Genomic DNA, 21,126 nt, shown 5'->3' on the forward strand with positions numbered 1-21,126 from the left:
CCACCAAAATATCTACCAACCAGAGCTCTCAGCTGAAATAATTTTAGCATGACAACGAGCATAAAAGTCTTCACAGCTGTCTCGTCAGAATACACTTAAACCCGGGTTCGAGGGCCACATCTGCAACAAGGGAAGAAAAGGAGACAACAGCAGATGTGAATTCACGCTCTATTTTTCAAGTTGATAACTCTCTGATTCGAACGAAATGCACACAAAAAGTCACAGTTTCTCGTCTGCGATGTTCAAGATTAGAACCCATTTTAGTCTCCCTCGCAGCCGTTTTTAGTCTCGTCACGCAACGCTCCTCCCCAGCGTTGCGTGACGAGACTAAAAACGGCTGCGAGGGAGACTAATGCTCGTAAGACCATTCGATACCCCTACTTCTGGTTTATTTAGCTCCCTGACTCACAAAGTAACTTTACTATCTTGGTACTAGTAGATAACAAATTATACAACGCTGAGAAAATATCGAGACCCAAACGATCCATTAAGGTCACTGATCTTCACTTGCACCTCCGCCAACGTCATCTATTGCATAATTTTCTTATTGCAAAAAGATATACATCGGCGAAACAGGAGGACGATTAGGTGACCGATTCCGAGAACACCAGTTGCGACGTAGAAAGGAATGACAAGGACGCATCAAAACCAGTCACTAGACACTTTATTTTGCCTAATCAAATCTAAGCAGCATATGGCAATAGGCCATTTTACAGTTCTGCGCTTGGTTGCCAAGCCTTTGATTTGGAGTGAGGCTGAAGGTGACCTTGTTGTGATAGAGACCAGCAGCTATTTAGCAAGATAAATTTGAAGAGCAGCCACGTCTATGATCATAACAAGGTCACCCTTAGCCTCACTCCCATTCAAAGGCTTGGTAACCAAGCATGCAACTGTAAAACGGACTATTTGCGGTCTTTCCTTTCATTTAGGTAGCTCGGAAAACCTCAGAACTCTTGAACGAAAGTTTATCTTTTCAAATCCTTATTGATAATTTTCATTCTTGTAACCTGCCTTTGAAAATGTAAGAATAATTTACATACTGATTACTCCTTGGAGCCAATAATCTACAGATTTGCCTCCAATTTATATGATACATTATTTTTATAGTGAAACATAGCATTAAGGCAAGTATAAGGACCCCTCCCCCCTCCCCTCCTCGGGATGTCATCATGCATCGCGTTTCAAATTAGGACTTGACAAAGAAACTGAACTAGCTGCAGCCAATGTTTGGCTCAGGTCGGCAAAGCTTTCTAAAACACTAAAAGTTATCAAAACCGATTGTGGTATCTTACCTCTTTAAGTAGATGTTAATTCCCATGAGCGTGACCTCCGTTCGGTAGATGTTTATGATACTTGCATGGATACAACGCCGAATACAACAAATATGCGATTAATTTTCCCGAAATCGCACGACTACTGAAATTTACACGTGGAAATGTCAGAATAAGTCAAACTCCATCGGATTATAACCCAGACCGTGTAAGATCAAGAACGAAATTGTTTGGCCAAATTAATTATCTTGCATTTCTCAACTTCCGGTACAATCGGGCAGTGCACGTGACGTCTTCGTAAAAGAAATCCGACGATGTCACCTCCCACAAGTCGATGTTACTCTGACGTCACCTGAATATAAACGCACACACAACCCATAATACCTCATTTCCAAAGGTCAGCATTGTAACCTTTACGGTGGCCAAATTACACTTTCAGCGTAGTTAATATAACCGAATTACTGTCTGAACCAGTTATGGATGCCCCTCCCGACGAGAAAAAGAAAGTGGTATTCCCTGACGAAATACATGAAACTCCTATGCAATGTGCTGCTCGGGATGTTAACCACGAACTAGTTGAGGAAAGAGTAGGTGACGCGTCTGGAATAGATGGCAAAGATCAACAAGAAAAGACCCCGTCGCTCTTTGCGGCTAAAGGTGGACACAGGTGCTTAAATTATTCTCGATTACGGGTCTATGAGGGCGAATATCACTATAGGTGAAGCCGAAACACATTTCGTGCCCTTAACTCTGATCAGTAAGCATAAATTAACACACACTAGCTGCAAAATCTTCAGGCCTCAGTGAATACTTAGTTATTAAATCATAACATTTTTAAAAAGCTTAAGCGTGATTATTGGCGATTTTGAATGAGTTAACCATAGAAAATGGAACGCACTGTTTATTCCCGACGACAATTAATCTTCGAAAATTTACCTCTGTTCAGTTTTAAATGCCACCAACGGTCAAATTACAAGTGAATGGAAATGTGTATTATGGAGTCGTGAGTCTACATGTTTGTTTTCTACAATTGCATGTGTAAACCTTGACTTTTCCACTGAAAAACTGAAGCACTTCTCTTGGCTGGACAAAAGGGGATTTAATGCGACCTCCACTCATCGAACGCCTTGAATTTTCGGTAGAAATGTTCAAATTCAAGAGAATTTGAGGCGAACAAATTGTTTCGGAGAATTCAGATAAAAGGGATCTTCAGCAAACCTTGACGACAACGCCAACGAGCAGGTAGCAAAACAGATCTAATGGGCCGAAAAATAGCCAGTACGTGCGTTTTAAAACTTTGTACATTTCTTAGCCATCCTTTGCAAAACAACAACGTGAAATCACTAAAATTTGCGTCACAAGGGCAAATTGTTTTAATTTCCATTTCGAACGCAACGCTGCTTATATTCGTCATGCTGAAGTTGAGGTGTTTTGCCGTAAGAGACCGTAAACACATGCAGCCATTTCGAAATTCTAATTAAAAGTACAAATTCACTTTTTAATCGAAATCTTCCTTGGTGTTGCTATCCTGACTGCGTTAGGGTCGCAGTATGAATGAGAGTCACGTTAATTAATGAAATATGGCTTTTGGGCCGCGTGTCAATCTTTTTAAAACCAAATTTAACACCACAAAATTTAAAACATCTTTTAATAGATATCTGTCACGATCGAACGCGGCCTGTGTCAATTAGAGAGGAAAAAAAAGCGCGTGTACACTTTTGAATGAACAAACAGTACGCACACGAGTTAAATGACCAATGCGACGATCTTCTCTTTAAAAAAAACTCAGAGATCTCACGGAAAGTATTATTTATTCTCAAAGAAATCAATTTTCGAAATTAGAGCAATTTCAGGGAGAGAGAGAAGAGAGAAATATGAGTAAGGCCCTGTTTACAAGCAAGGAGGGTAACCCTTTTGCAAGGGTTAGGCCCTGTTTACAAGCAAGGAGGGTAACCCTTGTGCTAGGGTTACCCTAGCAGGCGGGTCAAAGATAGCCCAGGTTTACAAGCAAAATTTCACAGGTAGGGTTACCCTACCACCCGGGACAACTTACCTATGCTTGGTAACCGCACACATTGTTATCAATGTTCAAAGGGTCTGGAAACAAGTAAAAAGTTTTCCCAGGTAGGCGAGTTATCCCCAGAAGAGCGTTTACAAGGCAGCTAGGGTTACCCTGGCGCTAGGGTAACCCTAGCGCTCAGCTGAGGTTACCCTAGTGCTAAGGTAACCCTAGCTGCCTTGTAAACGCGTTGATGAAAAATAGAAGAAACGTGGGAGCGTTAGGGTAACCTTCCTGCCAGGGTAACCCTAACACTAGGGTTACCCTACCTGCTTGTAGACAGGGCCTAACTTTGACCAAGCTTGTTTGGTCAAAATTGCTGGATATTGGCCGAGTTCTTTTGTTTACGTTTTTATGGACCGAGACAAAGTAGAGATCCATTTAAATGCGAAAAAAGGAGGCTCATATCCAGCTATCTTGATGAACAAGCTTGGTCAATAAAGGATTTATTATATAGTAAAAAGATTTGGCTTTATAAGAATCAAGAATGACTTGTTTATTTCAAAAGCCGGAAAAGAAAGCCAACTGTATTTGTAGCGCAATAAACGCAGGAGGGTCGTTTAATTTCTTTCTTGTTTTGACCGTCCAAAAGTTAAAACGTTCTAATTCCGCTGCACGCACTTTTTCTCTTGCGCGGGATCAAAGCGTGAATAGGCCTTTTGCAGCTAGAGGTCACTTGCTTGGAAACCCCATAGCAACGCCTTGCTAGACTGCAAGCGTTCCAGTAAACAAAAGTGCTATAGAGGTCAAGTTCGTGTGGTTTCAAACAAAAGTTTCAAGCGGTTTAGAGACTTAGTTTTTTTTTAATCTTGTCATTGTCGTCAAGTATCGTACTGAACCCTAGTTTTGGATTATATTGAGAACCGACTGCTGTTTCAAACGCCCGCTTCAGGAAGGTTTGCGGATGCAAACACTCGTCACGACGAATCAAAATGGCGACTTTGCAAGGTTTGTGTAGTAAAAAATACACATAGAACGTTACTTATTTAAACTATTTTGGTTGAAAACTACTAAGAAACAAAAGTGTATTCAATAAAAAAAATATTTGCAAGGAATGAAGACCGTAAATGCTCAAACAAGGACATTTTAATAACATATGATCAAGAGACACAAGACATTTCTCGCCTTCCAGCTTTGACATTTGAAGATGTTGTGAAGTAATCGAAGGATAGGTCCGGCTGCAGCAACACGGCAAAAGCATGCAAGTTTATGGCTGAGCCAGGCTATCTACATGATATTAAAGGTACATAGATATTCTGTTTTCTTACTATAACCCAAAATATAATATTAAATATATGAACACAATTGTCCAGTAATTTGAAACGATATCTTTTATTGTTTTCAGTTATCTACAATGGAGATACTTCCATTATTGGCTGTAAGTGCTACCGGTCAATGAGAAAAAGTGAGCCACCTCATAAATTGGAAGTAACCATAAAACTTACTGGAGATAATTCTTTGGCTGGGAGATGCTCCTGTGTTGCTGGCATCGGTGGATTTTGCCATCATGTAGTTGGTTTACTTTACTACCTAGCCCTATTAAAGCAGCTTGGACACAAATCAATACCAGATGAACTGACATGTACAATGATGAAGCAAAGATGGAGTGTGCCACGTGGGAAAAAAATAGAACCTACACAGATACAAGATGTGTTGGACAAGAAACCTCAAATGGGTGCAGTTTATAGTAAGTATATAAAGAGCACAATCCACACACCAGCAACTATGTATGGAACATTAACAAAAGAAACTTTTGACGGTCTTGAGCCTCAACCACTATTTGCAAACATTGTACCTAGTGTAAATGAACTCAGCAGTGTATCCTTTGTGCCATGCAAATTTGGTGATGTGCCTAAGGGGTGTGTTTTATCATATCAACAGAAGTTGTCAACAGAATACATTATGAATGATTTTACTTGCACTGGTTTTCCAGTAATACCACTTGACAGTGCAGAATTAGGATTCGAAAATAATTTCTCAGGATTTCCCCTTAATGCAAAGCAACAAGCTGCAATTCAGCCCTTAGCTGTTACACCTGAAGCTTGTTTGAAAGTACAAGAACAGACAGTGACACAAAGTTCCTGTGGTATATGGCACTTACTACGAAAGAAGCGAATAACAGTGAGTAAGTTTGGCATTGTTGCAAAGAGGGTTGCAAACTTCGACAGTTTAGCTAAGCACCTAAACCCAACAAGATTCATACAAACAGCAGCAATGAAAAGAGAGATTCAGCTCCAGCCACATGCTGCAATGGTTATGCTAATTCTGCAAAGGGGGGCAGAGTAAATCTGCTTCCTTCAGGACTAATAATACACCCAAAGTGCCCATGGTTAGGCTGCAGCCCTGACAGAAAAGTGTACGACTTGGATGCAATAAACCATGGACAAAATCCATTTGGATTATTGGAGATTAAAGTAGTCAAAGAGGGTGAAACCACCTTTGATAATGTGCGATATTTAGTTAAAGATCCACTTACAAATCTGTACTCACTTAAGACTACAGATGTTTATTTTTATCAAGTCCAGTGCCAACTTGGGCTTACAGGTCTGCAGTGGTGTGATTTCTTTTCCTACATTAGAGATGATTTGTATGTTTGTACAAGGATAGCTTTTGATAAGGAATTCTTTCAGAAAGCAAAGGACAAAGTAGACAGCTTTTTCTTTCAATATTATTTGTAATTGTGGAAGATATAAAAGTTTTGATGAACTTTCAATACTAATATAGTGATTTTCAAACTCCTGAGCCATTGGTTGAAGAATTTACACCCATTTCATTTGTTTAATATGGTATTCTAATTAATTGAAGTACACACACTAAACTCACAGAACATTAGAAGTAAGCAGTACTTAATTTTACTATTTTAAATAATAGAGAACAAAAACTATTTAGAACTAACTTATGGTCTTGTTGTTTGCAATAACTTTAAACAGAACACAAGACTTCAAAAGAGCCAAAAGACGCAAGTTATGTACATAACAAGTGTTATAGTTTAAATGGATTTCCAAATATCTCTGAGGGTCATTCAAATTAATTTCTACATAAGAATGTCTTATCTACCTGGATTTGAAATCAAAGGCCCTTGAAAATTTGTAAGAAGGCAAGCAACAGTATAAATTTGAGTAATTGAGCCTAGTGTTGTTAGTGGCACATCAGAATCAAAAAAATGGTACTCCTTAATTCTTCTGATTGCCCTCTCTACATGAATTCTTAAACTAGCAATTGACTTGGTGTTTAATACATCTGCCTCAGAAAACTGTGTTTGGTCCTCAAGAAAGGGAGGAATATTCAATTCTACATTTTTTGCATTTAACAAAGCTTCAATGTCAAATCCTTTGTCGGCCATGACCGAATCCCCTTCCTCAAGCAGATCTAAAATCCCACTACATCTAGTGATCTCTTTGTCAGAAATGCTACCTGAATACAGTGAGGAAACAAATGAAACAGCACCATGTGGGGTTATTCCAATCAATCCCTTAAGTGTTGTACTGCTCTTATACGAAGAATAGAGCTGAGACTGTAGTAAAAGTGAACTAGGTGTCTGCACAAAAATCTCTGTACAGTCAAGTATAACTCTAGTACTAGGATACAATTCCTTAAAACCATCTGGCATGTGTATATCTACATCCTCTCTAGTTGGCCAAATCATTTGTGTTCCAAGCAAAAAGTATAAATAATTAGACCAGGTGTTTAGCTTTCTAGATACAGTTGATAAGTGAATTTGAAAACGATGAGCTAAATCTTGCTCAAACAACCCAAGTTTTAATCGAACAAGGAACATAAACATTTCATCAATTAAGAGCATGCTCCTAGCGCCGGGCCTACTCCCTCTTTCACCTGATGCATAGCAATAGGTCATATTTTCTGCCGTTGGTCTAACAAAGTCAAAAAAATTCCTCAAGTGTTCGTATGACGGAAAACTAGTGTAAAACCTAATAGAATCTTTGTCAGAAGAAAATCTTTCTAAACCGAATTTGAGTAGAGCAAGCTGTTCTGCAGCTTGCCTTTTCAAGTAAGCTATCTCCTTATCAGCTTGGGCTTTTATTGTCTCAGCTTTGTCTTTCATAACCTGCACCTCTCTAATAGCAGCAGCAGTTTCATTCTGGCTTTCAGCTAATTGCTTTTTTGTTGCTAGCAATTCAGCTTGTAGTGCTTGTATTTCCTCCTTTTGAGTATCCTTAATTGGTGTGTTGTTGATTTCTGACTCTGGCTCTGACCCATCTGTGTGCATATCCCTGTATACAAGATAAATGAATTATGTATTCTAAACGACACTAGAAAAACATCTTGTTTGTTAATACACAGGAAACTAACCTATCTATATGTCGTATAATCTTCCTCCTCACTTTTGGCTCAGACATCCAATCAAACTTCGAAGGAACAGCTCCCCTCTTAAGCAATCTACGCCCAGCTTTATCCGGTGCAAGGTAATCCTCATCAATAAAATGCCTGGAACATACCCTTGTAGCGGTAGAAATCTAAAAACACAAACCAGTATAAAATTGAATACCAGTTCTCTAAAATCTTTAATCTGGAACCGACCCTACTCATACCTTGAATTTTGGGCCTTCGTCTCTTCGTATTTTCACAAGCCACTGTTTTCGTATATCCTCTTGCCTGGTTGACCGGGTATTCGATGAAAACTTAGATCGCTGTCATACCTCGAGTCTCCGTTACAGCGGGGAACACAACAGTGAAAAGTTGTGGACTTTCCACGAACTTTTGTAACAGTAATTTCATTGGCATCATCACCGGTGTTACCTTAGGAGAACATATAAAAGAGACATCACACATGTCGCTTTTAGCGCGGGTGCTTTTGTGGCGCGTGTATAGCGCAACTTCAAACACAAAAATTTTCCTTGTTTGGACATTTACGGTCTTCATTCCTTTGAAAATCTTTTTTTTTCTTGAATATACTTTTGTTTCTTAGCAGTTTTCCACCAAAATAGTTCAAATAAGTAACGTTCTAGGTGTATTTTTTACTACACATACCTTGCGAAGTCGCCATTTTGATTCGTCGCGACGAGCGTTTGCATCCGCAAACCTTCCTGAAGCGGTCGTTTGAAACAGCAGTCGGTTCTCAATATAATCCAAAACTAGGGTTCAGTACGATACGTGACGACAATGACAAGATTAAAAAAAAACTAAGTCTCTAAACCGCTTGAAACTTTTGTTTGAAACCACACGAACTTGACCTCTATAGCACTTTTGTTTACTGGAACGCTTGCAGTCCAGCAAGGCGTTGCTATGGGGTTTCCAAGCACGTGACCTCTAGCTGCAAAAGGCCTATCCTGAGCCCATCTTGCTCGCTCGGGTAACCAATCGAAACACAGGATTCGCTTAATCTTGCCCGCGGGCGCTGCCAGCCATATCATAATTAAGACTACGCAGCGATCTCACACAAAGTATAAATTTTTGAGTTCTTAATTGTTTTCACATGCAGCAACGTTGGCAACATCCGGTTGCAACACGTCGCCAACCCTTTTGGTAAGAAAAGGGAACACTGGACACCCCTTATGTGTGCGGCAGACCTGGGCAAGGAAGAGTCGTGCCGAGATATACTCAATGCTAATGCCACAGTCGATGACAAGAACATGGATGGAGATACAGCATTGCATATTGCGTGTAGGAGAGGACATGTAGGCGTTGTCACCTTGCTAATGGATCACGGGGCAAGCTTGAATGATTGTAACAAAATTGGTGTCACGTGTTTTCAAGCCGCCGCTAGGGGCGGAAATAGTAAAGTTGTATTTGCAATGATAAAGCACCAAAGGTAGGAAAGGTTAATGCGGACAGAATTGTTATCTGCTAGTTTAGTTCAAAGGCATAATGAAAAGAGGTAGAAGACTCAACTCGCATGCACATGACAAGGAAAAACAAGCGTATACAAGACTGTAACGTATGATGCACGATCCTCGCAGTAGATAGCGCTATTTAAGCAATAGCGAAATTCAGACCTGAAAAAAATCAGGCCTGTACGGGACTCGAACCACTGACCTCTGCGATACTAGTGCAGCGCTCTAACCAATTGAGCTAACAAGCCAACTGAGAACAGGCCGTTGAGTTGATTCGTAATGAACCCGTGAAAGTGATAAATGAGATAGAATAAATATATGAAAATCATATATTTTGAACTGCGGTATTTGATACGTATGATGCACGATCCTCGCAGTAGATAGCGCTATTTAAGCAATAGCGAAATTCAGACCTGAAAAAAATCAGGCCTGTACGGGACTCGAACCACTGACCTCTGCGATACTAGTGCAGCGCTCTAACCAATTGAGCTAACAAGCCAACTGAGAGCAGGCCGTTGAGTTGATTCGTAATGAACCCGTGAAAGTGATAAATGAGATAGAATAAATATATGAAAATCATATATTTTGAACTGCGGTATTTGATACGTATGATGCACGATCCTCGCAGTAGATAGCGCTATTTAAGCAATAGCGAAATTCAGACCTGAAAAAAATCAGGCCTGTACGGGACTCGAACCACTGACCTCTGCGATACTAGTGCAGCGCTCTAACCAATTGAGCTAACAAGCCAACTGAGAGCAGGCCGTTGAGTTGATTCGTAATGAACCCGTGAAAGTGATAAATGAGATAGAATAAATATATGAAAATCATATATTTTGGGTTCATTACGAATCAACTCAACGGCCTGCTCTCAGTTGGCTTGTTAGCTCAATTGGTTAGAGCGCTGCACTAGTATCGCAGAGGTCAGTGGTTCGAGTCCCGTACAGGCCTGATTTTTTTCAGGTCTGAATTTCGCTATTGCTTAAATAGCGCTATCTACTGCGAGGATCGTGCATCATACGTATCAAATACCGCAGTTCAAAATATATGATTTTCATATATTTATTCTATCTCATTTATCACTTTCACGGGTTCATTACGAATCAACTCAACGGCCTGCTCTCAGTTGGCTTGTTAGCTCAATTGGTTAGAGCGCTGCACTAGTATCGCAGAGGTCAGTGGTTCGAGTCCCGTACAGGCCTGATTTTTTTCAGGTCTGAATTTCGCTATTGCTTAAATAGCGCTATCTACTGCGAGGATCGTGCATCATACGTATCAAATACCGCAGTTCAAAATATATGATTTTCATATATTTATTCTATCTCACAAGACTGTAAGTTACCATGGCGAAGTCACTGCGCCTTAGAAATACCCTTATATTTAACTGAATGTGACCCTCACTCAAGAACAGGTTCGGTGTCCCCTTTAGCTTAAAAAAAAAATCTTTAAATACGACCCAGGACCTTATTTTATAAACACTGGGGACCTTTTTGATAACTTTTGAAGGTAACGCACGTAAACGGGTATTAGTGTCCGTCCATCAATAATTAGTATTTTAAAATAAAGGTCCATTGCTTGAGCCTCCTTGGACGGACTCCCAAAGGAAGTTAATTAGGTTCAAACACACATTCAAGTCTTTTAAGACTTATATGAAAGATATTTGGCTCTGACTCTGTATTTATGTTTCTGAACAGATGGACTGAGATAATGGAACACAAGGACAAGAAGGGGCGTACCCCCATGAAGCTGCTGATCAAACACTTCCCAGAGAGCGCAAAAGTGGTGATGGATCACTGCATTGATGGGACGGAGATGGAAAGTTCTGATGATCCAAACCTTACTTTTACTTTCAACCTCCGTTTCCTAGACCCCGGTCCTACTGACTCTACTTGCCTGGGAGGAAGTCGTTTCTTTGGACCGAGCACCATTGCGAAACACGAGCGTAGAGAATTGCTCTTTCATCCTTTGACCCAGGTCTTGTTGAATAAGAAGTGGTCTTCTTTCGGGAGCTTGGTTTTCTACTTCAGCGTTCTGTGCAATTTTGTTTTTGTTGCCACGTTTACAGTTCTTCTTTATGAAGATCTACATAACATTTCTGAACCACTGTTTTGGGTAGTATTATCTCTTGTGATCTTCCAATTCACAAAGGAAGTTATGAAAATTTTTGTCCAAAGGCTAAAGTATTTCACAGTCTTAAGTAATTTAACTAGATGGATTTTCTATGGAATGTTTTTTCTCCCCTATTTAACAAATGACTCAGATGACTCGACGTTCAAAGCCATTATGATTTTCCTCTGTTATGCGAACCTAGTCTTGGTTCTTCGTCAGTTGGGTTTGGTTGGAATTTATGTCGTCATGTTTATAGAGGTCACTAAGTCAGTTTTAAAAGTGCTGCTAGTCTTCTTTTTCTTGTTCTTTGGGTTCTCTGTGGTGTTCCATGTCCTTTTCGAACCAAAGGTGAGATGACATAAGTCTATTTGGGTACAATGAATATATGAAGTTCATATATTTTGAACTGCGGTATTAAATACGTATGATGTACGATCCTCGCAGTAGATGGCGCTATTTATGCAATAGCGAAAATCAGACCTGAAAAAAAAATTATTTAACAAATGACTCAGATTTCTACTCGACGTTCAAAGCCATTATGATTTTCCTCTGCTATGCGAACCTAGTCTTCGTTCTTCGTCGTTTGGGTTTGGTTGGAATTTATGTCGTCAGAGGTCTGATTTTTGCTATTGCATAAATAGCGCCATCTACTGCGAAGGGATCGTGCATCATACGTATAAGTCTATTTGCGAGTAAATTTGGTTCTGTTTGTGATTCGTGTGAATTTCTATCCTTTTTTAGTTATACTTGTAGTTTAAAACTGGAAGTAAATATTTTCCTCATTCCGTAAACTTATCATTTTGCGCCGTTTACTGACTTGCTCCATTCTCCTCGTGGGCCACACGATGGAAAGGCTAACAGATTTGGTCACCGTCACTGACAAAAATGTCACCGGACTTGGGAATCAATATGGGTTCGGTAATGCATGATCGTACCTCTTTAATACGCTTCGGCAGTATATCAAGCTCGTTTGATCTCAAAAAGAGTATCTTGGTCCAATTGTATTTACAAAAAAATGAACCATGACGCGACTAAAGTTGCCTTATATTCTTGCAGAGCTTGCCGGGTAACATGCGGTAAGCATGATATAGCGCTGAAGTAAACGAAATATACATAAATTTTAAACACTAAACAACAGCCCATGAAATTGTTCCAGTTTGCCTGAGGAATGGACCCCTCCTACTAGTTATTCGCTTGTGGAAAAACATTTGAAATGATCGTTGTTGAAAGCGATGAAAGTCTTTCGAATTCTATCCACAGGGAAAGGTATTTGAGTATCTGGGAATTGCTATACTGAAGGTAGCAGTGATGACGGTTGGAGAGGTGGACTTTGAAGAAAAATTCATGCCTTCCAAGAATCTTACATCATGGGAGCCGACTTTTTCTGAGAAAACCTCGTTCGTCTTCCTCGGCTTGTTCGTGGTTCTAATGACAATTGTATTAATGAACCTCTTGGTATGTATCAACTAAGATAAGGAACTTTTCTCCAACTTTTACTCAATAATAAGCTGTATTACTCAATTATTTTTAAATGCATGGTTCTTACTAGTCTCCCTTGCAGCCCTTTCCGGCGTCGTCACGCAAGCGAAAACTAAGGCGTTGCATGTTTTAACTACAGGTGGGTCTTGCCGTGGGCGATATCGACGCAATCCGACGCAACGCTGCGTTTAAGAAGATGGCTATGCATGTCGAGTATATCGCCAACGTCGAAAAGAGCTTCCCGAGGTGCATCTCGCGGCGTTTCTATCATCCAGAAGTAGTTTTGAGGCCAAATCGTCGAACACTGAGGAAGAGGTATGCTGAAAGGGCCATTGTGATAAGACAGCCCTTAAATTTTCAAGAATGCGACAAAAAGTCTAACAAAGAGCTTTCCAATGACTTTGTAAATTGCTTCTTCTCTTTCATCTCTTGTCCCTTTACCTCAGTCCTTTATATCAGAATGCTTACTTTCCATGCAGTGTTCTACACATTTCCTATGTCATTTACAGGGAGAATGTGTTTTCCCACATGGCCAGTTAAGATACAGGGTTGGATTTCTTCCCTTGAGAATATTTTTTTTTTCAACCTCAAAAATTCAAAAAGTCGTTTCGAGCTCAGTTAACCTAGTTCGAAAAATACTTGACTAATACCTGCAGATAAAATTCTCCTTTTCGAATGTGCGTCACGAAAACCCCGTTTTGGACTTATAACGTCGCTGTTGAGTAGTTTCCAAATTAATAACTTGAATCCAATCAAAAACACGGAAAACGATGCGATGTCCTTCCCTTTTAGCGGCTTATCAGATAAATCTTGAAGCACACCAAAGGAAATGATTTTCATCTACACAACATGTCAGTAGCTTTGCTGACTGGTAAAGGAAAAGAGAGGTGAAAACCCGACTACTGAGAAGTCTCAGTTTTTATCTTTTTTTCTAAGAGAAAAAGTTCTGAATCGAAGTATTGCCGTTTTTATCATCTGAAAAAAACACTAACACAAGCTAAAAATAAACAAACAAATGTAATTACCAAACTTATTGCCAAACTTATTATGCAACTCATTTGGTAGAAACTTATCTTCAAATGTATTTGATCATATCAGCGAAGATCAAATGCATATTTTTTTGTCTTCGTGATGTGAAATTGAGACGAAAATTTTTGCTGAGTAGGCACAAATTTTATCAGTGTTCAGATCATACTCTTTGGCGCTCGTATATAGGTGTCATGTTGAATTCCTCTTACTTGCAAAAAATTGTTATTCATCTCATTGTTTCCTATCCTGTCCAGTTTACTTGAGTTCTTCATCGTTTTTCACATGCAGCATCGTTGGCAACATCCGGTTGCAACACGTCGCAAACCCTTCTAGTAAGAAAAGGGAACACTGGACACCCCTTATGTGTGCGGCAGACCTGGGCAAGGAAGAGTCGTGCCGAGATATACTCAATGCTAATGCCACAGTCGATGACAAGAACATGGATGGAGATACAGCATTGCATATTGCGTGTAGGAGAGGACATGTGGGCGTTGTCACCTTGTTAATGGATCACGGGGCAAGCTTGAATGTTTGTAACAAAGTTGGTGTCACGTGTTTTCGGGCTGCTGCCAAGGCAGGAAATAGTGAAGTTGTATTTGCCATGATAAAGCACCAAAGGTAGGAAAGGTTACTGCAGACTGAACTGTGAACTGCTAGTATAATTCAAAGGCACAATGAAAAGAGGTAGAAGACTCGACTTGCATGCACATGACAAGGAAAGACAAACGTATACAAGACTGTAAGTTACCATGGCAAAGACACTGCGCCTTAAAAACACCCTAATAGTTAACTTAAGACGACCCACACTCAAAAACTGAACGGTTTTCGATATTGTTTACAAGGGAACACACGTTAAAGTTTATTAGTTTCCATCCATCAATAATAAATATTTTAAAATAAAAGTCTCATGAGCCACTTTGAGCTTCCTTTGGCAGACTCCCGAAGGACAATCTTACTAGGTTCAAGCACAAATTCAAAATTTGCAAGACTTAGTGGTCACATGAGAAAAAAGAAAAACTTATTTACCGAGTTTGGTCGGTCGGGCGGGCGAAAACATGTTTGGCACTGACTCTGCTTTTATGTCTTTGAACAGATGGACTGAGATAATGGAACACAAGGACAAGAAGGGGCGTACCCCCATGAAGCTGCTGATCAAACACTTCCCAGAGAGCGCAGAAGTGGTGATGGATCAGTGCATCAATGGGACGGAGATAGAAAGTTTTAATGATCCAAACCTTACCATTACTTTCAACCTCCGTTTCCTAGACCCCGGTCCTACTGACTGTACTTGCCTGGGAGGAAGGCGTTTCTTTGGACCGAGCACCATGGTGAAACACGAGCGCAGAGAATTGCTCTTTCATCCTTTGACCCAGGTCTTGTTGAATAAGAAGTGGTCTTCTTTCGGGCGTTTGGTTTTCTACTTCAACTTTCTGTGTTATTTTGCTTTTGTTGCCATGATTACTGCTTGCTTTCTCTGGGAAAGTCAGTTCTTTTGTTTAGCAGCACTGTTTCTTGCGGGCACCCAACTGGAAAAGGAATTTATAACAATTTGTGTCCAAAGACTTAGGTATTGCACACTCTTAAGTAATTTAACTGAATTTATACACTATAGTGCGTATTTTGTCTTGTACATAGTCGAGTTGCTCAACCCTGCTAGCGTCCAGGCGTTGAATGCTATTGGGGTTTTCCTCTGCTATACGAACCTAGTTTTGGTTCTTCGTTGGTCGAGTCTGGTTGGAATTTATGTCACCATGTTTATAGAGGTCACTAAGTCGGTCTTAAAAGTGCTGCTAATCTTCTTTGTCTTGTTCTTTGGGTTCTCCATGGTGTTCCATGTCCTTTTCAAATCAAAGGTGAGATGACATAAGAGATAAGTGTGGATGTGAGTTAATTTACTTCTGTTTGCGATTCGTGAGAATTTGTATTCTTTCTTCTCATTATGCTCGTAGTTATTCCGTAACCTTTTTGTGCCGTTTATTGACTCGCTTCATTCTCCTCGCGGGCCGCACGATGGAACGCCTAACATATTTGGTCACTGTCCATATCATAATGGGCGCGGTAATGCCTAATCGCGCCTTTTTAATTCGTTTCGACAGCATATTAGGCTCGTTTGATCTCGAAAAGGGAATCTTGGCTCAGTTGCATTTACCAAAATTACAAATCATGACTCGACTAAAATCGCCCCATTCCTACAGAGTGCGCCGACCAAAAAGGAACGAGTAAGTATCATATAACGGTATAGTAAACGAAATAAACATTCATTATAAACACTAAAGAACAGCCCATGAATTTGTCTGGTTTGCCCGAAGAGTGGACCCCTCCTCGTGGTACACTTTTGGAAAAACATGTGGTATGATCGTTGTTGAAAGCACTGAAAGTCTTCTGTATTCCTCCACAGGGAGACCCATTTGACCTTCTGGGAATTGCTTTACTCAAGGTAGCAGTGATGACAATTGGAGAGGTTGACTTTGAAAAAACATTCACACCTTCCAAGAATCTTACAGATAAGCAGACTTCTTCTGAGATAGCCTCGTTCGTCTTCCTCGGCTTGTTCGTGGTTTTAATGACAATCGTATTGATGAACCTGCTGGTATGTAGGAAAATAAGAAACTTTAATATCTGTAACTTTGATTTAAACCAATAATAAGCTGTATTACTCAAGTATTCTGATTGGTTCTTACCTTTGATCTATTGGAGGACAGATCCATGGATGACGTCACCAATAAGAATGTTTTTGCTTCGTTAACGTATGAAACAAATCTGTTCCATGTTGCTTTTAGTCTGTACAATATCATATCACAGAAGTGACATCAAACTGTGGTTAGAACATCCGTCACGCACTTGGCTTCGCCTTGTGTGTCACCTTTTTGCTGCAACCACAACTTTGCTCGTCTTTCACTAAACAGACGCACAGCATCATTGGTTTTAAAATAGTACCTACGATATGTAAAATTTGTTGAAATAAATCTGCTCTCGTTCTATCAAAAATGCTACAATCCAATTGGCTACGCTACTAGCTTGCTATCGATCAAACAAATAGATTCTATATCATCGTACTTCCTTTCAGAAATGGACCACAGGTGACGTTTAAATGTGTTAACAACAAGATAGTATCACACGAGGCGCAGCCTGAGTGCGTCACCAAATTAAAAATTCGTATTCAGACGCTTCCTTGTAACAAATTAAATTTATGCTATAATTTGTAGAACGTTACATGTATCACCTACAGGTGGGTCTTGCCGTGGGTGATATCGACGCAATCCAACGCAATGCTGCGTTTAAGAGGATGGCTATGCATGTCAAGTATATCGCAAACGTCGAAAAGAGCTTCCCGAGGTGCATCTTGAGGCGTTTCTACCACGCAGAAGTAGTTTTGACGCCAAACCGTCGAACACTGAGGAAGAGGTATGTTGTGAGTGCCATTATGATAAAAAGTGAGCCCTGGAACTGTCAAGAAAAAATTATAATAAAGAGCTTTCCAGTGACTCTGTCAGAAGCTACTTCTCTTTCACCGCTTTTCGCTCCACCTCCTTTATCAGAAGGTGTGCTCTCCATACTGTGTTCTACACATTTCCTATGCCTCTGACAAGGAGAATATGTTTACCAATCAAATACGTTATTTGGTCGAGAACAATTTCTGTTATTCTCATGAACTCAATGTTTGATTCGCCTTTTATGCTGCAAAGAGAAATTAGATGCCAGTTGCACAAATAAGCTTGAAACCCAGTCCCTCTCGTTTTGTCAACCCCAAATATTTTCAACTCTTTCACTCGTATTTATATCCGTGGGATTATCCTCCTTGAGCCATGAACAAATTTGTCGGTAACAAATTTTGCTGGTTGATATTCAGGTTGATGGTTCTTCTTGGAATGAAGACATCTTCCGGATTAGACTTTACTCCCCGCGCCAAAGAAGAACTGTACGCGGGTACAGTCTCGGATAGTACTGAGATTAAGAAAAAGCCTGACCTTCCTGAGAAACGCACCGAGGCAATTGTTGATACAAGGGAGGTGCAAAACGCTCTGTTCGGAGAATCAACCAGAGATATTGATCCTGGGACCGAGATGGACACAAAAAGCCCGGAAATTAAAGTATCGACTGCAGATTACGTACAAATGGGTACATCAGCTTCAGGGGGGGAGGGGGACCACGACGAGCAGGAGTTAAATGTCATCAAAACCACATTTGTGTAAAGGTGAATATATCACTAGATTCTGATTAATTTGAGCAGCCACATATTAGTATACGCTATAAAAGGGGATAACGGTCTGCTCTGATTGGCTGCTCAAACTCCAAATTTTCTTTACTATTCACCTGTGAGCGGCTAGCGCAGGATTTTCGCCTTAAAATATTGTAATCGTTGCAGGAATAAATGAGTTAAAATCCGCCATTTTTTGTACAATGTAATCTCACTGGTTTAGTGTTTACTCATCCTCGGAGACCCAGGGGCTGTTGGTCGATTTCAAGTTAGGGCATGAAGAGCCCCTGGGGACATTGTCTTACAAGACTAGTTCCAAACGGTCGCAGTCGTTCTGCCATCTGATTGGTGGCAGAAAATCTTTGTGTCTTTCTGCCCAATCATAGTGAAGTGTGCTTTGGAGTCCTTTCGTGTGTTGTAACACGGACAAATACTAATGGCTCAGTTGCTCGCTATGTTTGTTTGAGCCGTGCGACGGAGATTTGCTTGAGGTGAAAAGTTTCAGTCTCAGTACACAATGTAAGAGAAATCGATCAGATTGTCCGCGAAAATCTTACCGGAAATTATACTGAATACTTTCGCAGGTATCACTAGAGAACGTGTTTTAAAGTTTGCGATGTTTGTATACAACACGATGGTTGCAGTCATTGATATGTCGCTTTAAACGTTAAACGAGATTTAAGCTTAAATCTTTTCTAGATTTTTTGCATAATTTGCTGTGACTGAAACTTTGCCAATCCCGTGAAGTTATTTCGTCGCACGCGCCACGCAGGTATGTCGAGCAACTGGTACTTGCGCAACTTTCTGTGCGTGCCAAATCTAATCTCATCTTCGCTTGAAAAAAAGAAAAGCAAAGCGTGGAAACTTTTGCTTATTAGATGTGGGTAGATGACCCTGTGCTATTAAGCTGACATTTGCAATAAAGCAAACCCGCCCTTTACATCCATCACTTCTTGGTCTTTGGTTTTGTTTTTCCCATTGAAAGCAGCATCGGATCGATTCCCAATGATCAAAGATATTTAACTTGGTCTTTAACAATCGACAGAAGAGGTGAAATGACAATGACCAAGGGACTAGAAGAGAATCCGTGGCCTTCCTAGCTCAAGAATTTCAACACTCAAGGCAGCTGTTGAAAGATTAAACTCTTTGCAAACCCCTTCGGTAACTGCCTGAAAAAACCTCTCCTTCCCACGATGTTCACGTTGATAAGTTTTTGTTCAGATTTTAATTAGCTAACCGGAAACACAGCTAAGCTTTCTCTAAGCGCTTGCCGGAGGTCGTCCACGAACTTAAGCCGTATTGTGAACGACTTTACTACAAAGCGAAGATTAGATTTTGGCGCGCACAGAAAGCAGAAAGCTACGTCACAGGTGGCCCAAGCTCTGTCACAGGCTCTTTCACAGTGAATAACTAAAGAGTAAACTCATGGACTTGACTGGATCGTCGATACTGTCCACCTTCACTGTTTTCAATGGATTTTTACAAATATCCTCTTACCCGGGGTACCTTAGTATGTGTGAAGAGTTGGTGTTAGAAGACTATGGGGAGGACCCGTTGAGAGAGATTTGACTAGGTTCCAGGTTGACAACGTAACGGTCTCTCAGCTGCACAAGAAGTTCCTTCCACGCATTAGAAGAATTCCGAACGGAATTTTTTCGGTGAACTTCAAGGGAAACTATTTGGCTTTTTTGATTCGAGGGAAAGTATTTAAGTGTTAACGTTGGATATTTACCTCTTCTTCGGTGAATAGTTTTTAATCATGCTATTATTGCGCTTTAGGATTAGAGGAAAAAGTAGCCTTAATTACCATCACTTTTAGGATCGACAATAACAAAAGAGCCGTGTGTAAACATAACGATTAACGTGAGAAGCAGCTATATGTAAATGTTTGGCAGGAAGAAATAATTAACATCAGAAAAGCGCCATGTTTGTTTGTTTCTTTGTTTGTTTGTTTTCAGGTATTTGGGGCTTTTTAAAACACCCAATCAAGAGAGACCATTTTAAGGGAACCTCAGCGAGTCGTAACGCGGCGAAATACACATTGCGAGGCGCCTGTTAGATAATCTTGATATCACAATTGATAATGTATTCTGTATTCAAATATTAAGCAAGCAAATAAAACTTCCAAATCATGAAATATATAAATTGTGTATATCCCCCTAACGAGTTTTGTAAACGCATTACAGGTATGTATTCAACAATCCAAACTAATGCAAGTGCATTTTTTTTTTTCAGGTCTGATTTTCGCTATTGCATAAATAGCGCTCTCTACTGCGAGGATCGTGCATCATACGTATCTAATACCGCAGTTCAAAATGTATATGAACTTCATATATATACATTGTATCTAATCCAAACTAAGAGAGATACAAAAATATCAGATAAACACATTTCCGCGACGTAAACACTTGCTTAAGGCTATTCTTGTTTAAAATATTACACTTAGCAGTATTGTGCGATTTTTTTCTTTTTTTTTTTCCCAATCTCGATGCATGTTAGTAACCACAAAAATTTTAGATAAACACATTTCCTCGCTCGACGTGAACACTTGCATTAGGCTATTTTTGTTTAGAATATTACACTTAACAGTATTCTGCGATTTTTTCTTGTTTTTCTCCAATCCCGATGCATGTTAGTAAACATGTCGCTAACTTCTTTTGACCCGCTCTCGTTTCATTATGAATATCTGTGATACACCGCTTATCAGTTGTTTAATCAGGGAACACGTTCCAATTTTCCGAACACCTGGAGAATTAAAAGCTCTAAGTGAATCACATTGCCTTCTATTGGTGCCATATTTTTGCCCAAGAATTCATCGATTTTTCTATGTGCGTTTATTACTTAATTGCTTTTCGTTTGTTTGTGTCAAGAACAAGTCAGAACTCTAGCCAGACACTATTACAGTAACTGAGTGGTACTTTTATGTAAATAAATTTGAAATGACTTAAGTCTCACGGCATCCAGTGCCCGAGTATAACATCAAGACATGATCAGAGTCAAATTATCAGCAAGACCCAAAACGACAAGATTAATAGTGACCATCCATATCATGTCAAAAACTATGTGTTTACGCCTAAACAAATGGGCCGCAGACAGTCAAGGTTGTCGATGTGCTCAGAGTAGAACGTCTATCTTTTACATTTTAAGTAAAAATCATGAATAATTTTGATAATCTATGAAACTTGGTTT

The 21,126-nt window shown here is 39.9% G+C and overlaps 2 protein-coding genes and 1 pseudogene across 2 annotated transcripts; 2 read left to right on the top strand and 1 right to left on the bottom strand.

Moving 5' to 3' along the window:
• The first annotated feature begins 1,644 nt into the window (after nucleotides 1–1,644).
• LOC111325516 (uncharacterized) lies at nucleotides 1,645–20,885 on the top strand. Its single transcript, XM_088726727.1, has 11 exons — nucleotides 1,645–1,938; nucleotides 8,771–9,100; nucleotides 10,817–11,579; nucleotides 12,492–12,686; nucleotides 12,850–13,025; nucleotides 14,028–14,357; nucleotides 14,833–15,592; nucleotides 16,138–16,329; nucleotides 16,969–17,144; nucleotides 17,590–17,934; nucleotides 20,173–20,885. Exons 1-10 carry the CDS (start codon nucleotides 1,748–1,750, stop codon nucleotides 17,930–17,932), a joined length of 3,456 nt encoding a protein of 1,151 aa, XP_088582853.1. The 5' UTR covers nucleotides 1,645–1,747; the 3' UTR covers nucleotides 17,933–17,934; nucleotides 20,173–20,885.
• LOC148727498 (uncharacterized) lies at nucleotides 4,525–6,043 on the top strand (annotated as a pseudogene).
• LOC148727499 (uncharacterized) lies at nucleotides 6,380–8,083 on the bottom strand. The gene is made up of 3 exons (XM_088726744.1): nucleotides 7,881–8,083; nucleotides 7,642–7,805; nucleotides 6,380–7,562 (listed from the first exon to the last, which is right to left on the bottom strand). Exons 2-3 carry the CDS (start codon nucleotides 7,686–7,688, stop codon nucleotides 6,380–6,382), a joined length of 1,230 nt encoding a protein of 409 aa, XP_088582870.1. The 5' UTR covers nucleotides 7,689–7,805; nucleotides 7,881–8,083.
• Nucleotides 20,886–21,126: the final 241 nt, after the last annotated feature.

The sequence above is a fragment of the Stylophora pistillata genome, chromosome 7, assembly GCF_964205215.1.
Source record: "Stylophora pistillata chromosome 7, jaStyPist1.2, whole genome shotgun sequence".
In the NCBI taxonomy this organism is placed as follows: domain Eukaryota; kingdom Metazoa; phylum Cnidaria; class Anthozoa; order Scleractinia; family Pocilloporidae; genus Stylophora; species Stylophora pistillata.

Excerpts from the sequence above, each read along its gene's own strand:
- LOC111325516 (XM_088726727.1), top strand. The coding sequence starts at position 1,748 with ATGGATGCCCCTCCCGACGAGAAAAAGAAAGTGGTATTCCCTGACGAA. Across the intron at positions 1,939-8,770 it reads GCGGCTAAAGGTGGACACAG|CAACGTTGGCAACATCCGGT; the intron begins GTGCTTAAATTA and ends TTTCACATGCAG. Across the intron at positions 13,026-14,027 it reads CGTCGAACACTGAGGAAGAG|CATCGTTGGCAACATCCGGT; the intron begins GTATGCTGAAAG and ends TTTCACATGCAG.
- LOC148727499 (XM_088726744.1), bottom strand. The coding sequence starts at position 7,688 with ATGTCTGAGCCAAAAGTGAGGAGGAAGATTATACGACATATAGATAG. Across the intron at positions 7,563-7,641 it reads ATTATACGACATATAGATAG|GGATATGCACACAGATGGGT; the intron begins GTTAGTTTCCTG and ends TCTTGTATACAG.